At 34.0% G+C, this 5709-nt stretch overlaps 1 protein-coding gene across 1 annotated transcript; it reads right to left on the bottom strand.

The window, feature by feature from the left end:
- Positions 1 to 3493: 3493 nt before the first annotated feature.
- On the bottom strand, positions 3494 to 5290 carry LOC121251406 (transcription factor MYB30). Its single transcript, XM_041150659.1, has 3 exons — positions 5045 to 5290; positions 4789 to 4918; positions 3494 to 4239 (listed from the first exon to the last, which is right to left on the bottom strand). The coding sequence occupies exons 1-3, from the start codon at positions 5175 to 5177 to the stop codon at positions 3651 to 3653; spliced, it is 852 nt and encodes a 283-aa protein (XP_041006593.1). The 5' UTR covers positions 5178 to 5290; the 3' UTR covers positions 3494 to 3650.
- Positions 5291 to 5709: the final 419 nt, after the last annotated feature.

The following is a 5709-nucleotide window of genomic DNA, read 5'->3' as shown; positions in this document are numbered from 1 at the left end:
AAAGCACATAAAAATAATTTTCACCAAATTAAAATCATAGAAATAAACTCATTAAAAATTCAACCAATTTTAAAATACGAGAATAAAATTTAAATAAATAAAAATAATCCTTTAGTAAAAATACACTAAAATGCGGGGTGTTACAACACACCTCTTTCCACTGTACACGGCCAAGGAAGCCTCCACGTCCAACCAAAAACCAACCCCAAGCCATCGCTGACTTCACCGTAAACCATGGAAAAGATTGCACTGAAAATCACCTAGCAAAGAATTGATGAGGAATATTGAAACTGAAACACAAGAAGACAAATGAAAACATGACAAGAGGAATATTGAAGAGGAATATGCCGATTGAAACCTTACAAAAAAGATTAGAAAAAGCTTGCAGAGAATATAAACATGACGACGGTTGCTCGTGATGGCCGTGAAATCCAAGGTCGATGATTGTTGCGGTGGAGTGAGAATAGAGTCGACAGGTAGAGAAAATGTGGTTTGCCTCTCAAGTAAAGGAATTGAAATAGAAATTAAACACAATAGGCTAATAATACGTTGAGGATCAAGAGATTTGGGGGAGATGAATGCGGGCTGCGTTGTTTTCTTTCCTCTGAAGATGATGTTCTTTCTTCCCTGGGTTGTTTTATTTATTTATTTATTTAATATATTTGACAAAACTTTTCACGTAGACGGTCGGTACACAATCGGTGCACAATGTCGCTTGCACCCAGAAGAATTGATCTAGGAATCCAAAGATTCCAAACAGGTACTGTAAAAGGTTTTTTTTTAGCTATAATATGATTGATGTTAATGAAGATAAGAACATTTCCTTCCTTTACTTTTTTTTAATACTCATTTCAAATTACTTAATTAGTATTTATTACAACCAATATATAAATCTTACTCATTTTTATCCAAATTTGCCAAAAAAAAAAAATGTTTATCAAATCAATATCTGTGCTTCCCACATCACGCTAGTTTAAATATGTAATAAAGTAGTGTTATATTTACTTACAATTTTACTTATAATTTTATATATAAGACTCATTTTGTCAATTTTATTTTAAAATTCAGAACTTCCTAATTTTTACCATCTTAATAGTTAACACATAGAGAAGTATGTTTTTTTTTTTTAATTTTTTCTTAAATATAGTTGACATTTTTCTATATTAATATGACATATTTCAAGTAATTATTTGTATTAACTTAAAATATGTCACATAGTAAGTATGATTGACAGTGCCAAACGTAGAATAAGGAAAAGAATTATTACTTTTTAATCATGTTCAATAAATTTAGTACTGAACCAATTGGTATGGCCAGTATTTACTATACCGGGATAGTAACTGATACAAGAAATGTATGTATTTCATATCGGATCAAATACTAGCTATACCAGTGTATTTCGGTCAATACCGGCCAGTTTTTGGTGTACCGGCCAAAATTATTATTTTTATATAATTAACGTAAAAATTTTAATTTTTTCATAATTTTCACTCAAAGTCTCACATCTGAAAACTATTTTCATGAATTTTTTTAATCCCCTTTTATCGAGGACTAAGAATCAAGTCACTGCTTCCCTTTTCATGACGAAGATGAGTAATTATTTTTTTCAATAATTAGATTGAGAACTTAGAAATATTATTAAATTTTATAAATATGTGTTTTAATTTTTTAAAACTTGCATTGATGCTATTTTAAAATATAATTTATATATATATAATTAATTTATAATATATAGAATATCTCGAAACGATACCGATACTAAAATATTTCGTCCCAGTAATGAGATATTCAAACCTTTGTGTTCAACAGTCTAATCAAAGAACAAACAAATAAAAAGTCTACCTCATCTGAATGCTTTATATTTTTTTGCCTTGGTTTTTGAAATATACAATGGCTGGCACCGACCTCTCAAAGAAAAGCAAGACGCAAATAAAATGCTGGGTTTACTATAAGGTGAAATTAGTGGCTGAATTTTCTGAGTCTTTGAACTCGAACTATACAGCAATATTGTCTGGCCTGCTACTTTTCAAGCAGCAGCCACAACTTTATCCTCAATTTCCCACAAAAACAACATTATCCCTTTCTTTCCTCAAGTTTAATAATGGTGACTCGGCCAATTACTCAATATCTCTGTAGACCATGCTCCAAGTTGATGTGATTTGGGTTTTCTTTTTCTTTTTACTCAACTACCAAGAAAAGTAAGACGGATTATTTACGATGATAACGACTGTTTGCAACAAAACAAACTTATTTTTATAAAAAATAATCATTTTTGTTGAAAATAATTAGTCACAAATAAACAGTTTTTTATAGTGTGTACCATTATCAAACAAAATTGCATGCCTCACGTGTTCAACATTTTCTTTTGAGTATTAAAACAGACTAATTGATAAAGGACTATCTCATACTCTTGCCGACCACGCAGTTGTACTGTTGTTTAGCATATCTGTGTTTCAAAAAGATGATGCTTCCATTACATTGTCCAAGTGTCGAATTTACAAAGAAAGTTATAGAAGAGAGTTTATAAATTGACGTGATTTATTACAAGTAAAAAAAAAACTTTACATTTAACGTATTATATAAAATCATGACAATTTATAAAATTAATATTTTGTAGTCCATGATCTCTTAATTGTAAACTATCATTTCACTTTGTTGAAAAGTTCCATATCTATTTTAAATTTTAAAAAAAAGATGGTACAAAATGGTAAGTACTGTTGTCATTTTCCCGATTCAAACATATGCACAAGGATGATTAAAGAAATTAAAATATGAACAATCTTTTACGTGTCACTACCAAAAGGATCAGTGGAGTTCGATCGATGATATGTAGTACTCTCGGCAGGCACAATTTACACATGCATCATTTTTTGCTTGTCTTTTAATTAGTTTAAAGCAAACCATGCCAAAGAAAAGAACAACGTGTTTTATGTTTTTGTCCTGATCGGTTTTGATTTGAATAGGCATGAGAATGGTCAGACACGAAAGTAAGTACTTGATAAGTCTGAATCTGATCTGGAATCCACTGCTTATCGCTTACTGTATATATATATATATATATATATATATATATATTATGCTCTAAGCTGTGAGTATATATTAGAATATTCTGAGACTCAGAATCATTGATTTCACATGAATATATTGTTAAATGTTTCCTTTGGAGTAAGTGCGCTGTATTGGGATGAGAAGGGTGGCAGATGGAACTTAAGTTAACAAATATATATATATGATCTGTATCCGAGAGTTGTACATGACTATAGCCATGTACGGGTGTTCCTCCATGGATCAATATCTTTTCTTTCTCCGATCGAGCATGATGTTTTAGTGATCATCTTTTCTTGGTATTTCTCATTTCTTTACATAATTCAAGCAGCTAGAGGACAATGGATAGTCAACGTGCTATTACAACCACTGAAACGTACACGAGCAGACATCTTGGATTGCTGCTGATATTCTGTTTCATGTTGCTGTTTGACAACCAAGTCTGTAATGGTCCACAATAAATCCTTATATCTGGACAAGATCTGTTACGTTGGACATAATTCTTCTACACCAAGGGTCAACAAACTGAACATCCATTTCCCACATGAAAAAATTCAAAAGAAGGATGAAAAATAAAATAAAATTACAACCAAACACGACTTTGGTCAAAATTCTGGTAACTGTGGTAATTCCCCCGCCCTCGTGAAAAGGTTGAACCAAAAATCCATGTTATCGTGCATGTTTGAACCAAACGAATGGACAGGCTCCTTTGTCATTATTGGACAAAATGGAATTTGAACTTCTTGATCAAGATGATCACCACCAACAGCAGCAGAAAAGTCATTCACCTCCCCCGAATTTTCTGTCCACAACACCTCTGACCAGAAATTCTCATCCATTTCCTGGAAGTTTTCAGGCGATTCGGCTTTCGGGTACCCACTGTTGTCGCTGTTATTGTCAGCCATGGTGATAGTGGATGACAAGTCACTTGAACATTCTTGTGGGGAGACTGGTCTATGTTCTTGGCTCTCAGATGCTGCATCATGACTTGGAAAATTCATGGGTTCTAGTTCATTAATTGTAGCCTCGTGAGAGTATTCGAATGTATTGGTGGGCGGAGCACCACTTCTTTTGGCTGCTGCTGGGGTGCTGTCTTGGTGTTGTTTGACGAGCCTCTTTTTCAAGTGGGTGTGCCAAACATTTTTTATCTCATTGTCTGTTCGTCCTGGTAGCCTAGCTGCAATTGCCGACCATCTGAAAACAAACAAAGTAGAATCACGATCAGGATTTGTGCTCAGTTAACAATGTTATAATCCTGTTTTCCAGAAATTAAAAAATGCTTGAAATTAATTTTTGCCATTTTTTATGTCATGACATCATATATATATTATTTGGGAGTATCTTTTTCATAACATGTGATTTTCTGTAGAAGCACATGAAAGTGTCACAATTAGGAATCTTTTCATCACCACATGTTTCATAAACCAAAATAAAAAAATACCAAATATCCCCAGAAAACAAGATCAAGAAAGAGAGAGAGGCTGTTAATGTGTGTTGCGTCCCCCAATTTCCATCTCTAGATGCTAAAAACAGTGGCTAGATGCTTGAAACTATTGAAGCTAGCAAGTCTGAATGCTTAAACAACAAGCCATTGCTTCCACGCACCAAATTCAAGCTTAAATTCTATGATTTTGAGGTTTGAAAGTTTCTTTCCATAAAGTTATGAACTACCTGAACCCAGAAAAAGAAAAAAAAACAGACAAAAAGGAAGAAGTGGCCAGGGATTAATCTATGTACACCGACCTATTGCCTAACATTTCGTGTAAATTTATGATTGCATCCTCTTCTTCTCTGCTAAAGTTTCCTCTTTTGATGTCTGGCCTCAGGTAATTTGTCCACCGGAGCCTGCAACTCTTTCCACACCTCAGTAAACCTGGAAAAGAAAGCGAAAGATTCAAAACTACTGCATTAATTAATACGTTTCATATTGATTAGAAAAAGAACTAAGCTAGCTCCTAGATTAAAAAAATCGTTTTGAAGCAGTCTGCAAATAAATTACCAGCTTGTTTTGGAAGTGCTCGCCAATTTCCATGGCCGTAAAGTTGAACGTAAGTGATCAGAATCTGATCTTCTTCAGGGGTCCAAGGACCTTTCTTCAATCCCATCTTCTCACAACATGGAGCTCTCACCATTTTTTCTTTTTTAATTGTTGTGTTTTCAGAAAGTTAGGCGACTTCGTGATATCTGGCCTAGTGGCTAGATATTGCTTCAGTAATTGGGAACTCAAAGCTCAGCATTTTGGCGAGGCCATTAAGGGCTATATATATACACAAAAAGGCACAGCACGCTCGCGGCCCGGCAGTCGCTTAAAGCGTGCCGGTACGAAATAGTCCAAAGAGTACCACTCATTTTCAAAAAGGCATATCCTGCCCACAATTTCCAGGAAATCTCTCTCTCTCTCTCTCTCTCTCTCTCTCTCGTGGGTCAGGGTATGTCGCAATGTTATCGGCTGGATGGTCAAATGAAACGTGCGGATAGTGGCTGGGAAGAGCACGAGTATGTGTTCAAGTTCATGAACTTTGCATGCAAGGTGAGTTCAACTGGTCTTAAAACAGCTAGCAGTTCACTCTTCCTATATTCTCACGAATCATTTCAATTTATTTCATTTAATTATTATAATTTTTTAAAATTTTCATATAAAATAAATTAAACAATTCAGTTTTT

This window comes from Juglans microcarpa x Juglans regia, chromosome 2S (assembly GCF_004785595.1).
Source record: "Juglans microcarpa x Juglans regia isolate MS1-56 chromosome 2S, Jm3101_v1.0, whole genome shotgun sequence".
NCBI classification, from domain to species: domain Eukaryota; kingdom Viridiplantae; phylum Streptophyta; class Magnoliopsida; order Fagales; family Juglandaceae; genus Juglans; species Juglans microcarpa x Juglans regia.
Note: the sequence above shows the minus strand (reverse complement) of the source record. Positions and strands in the feature narration are given on the sequence as shown.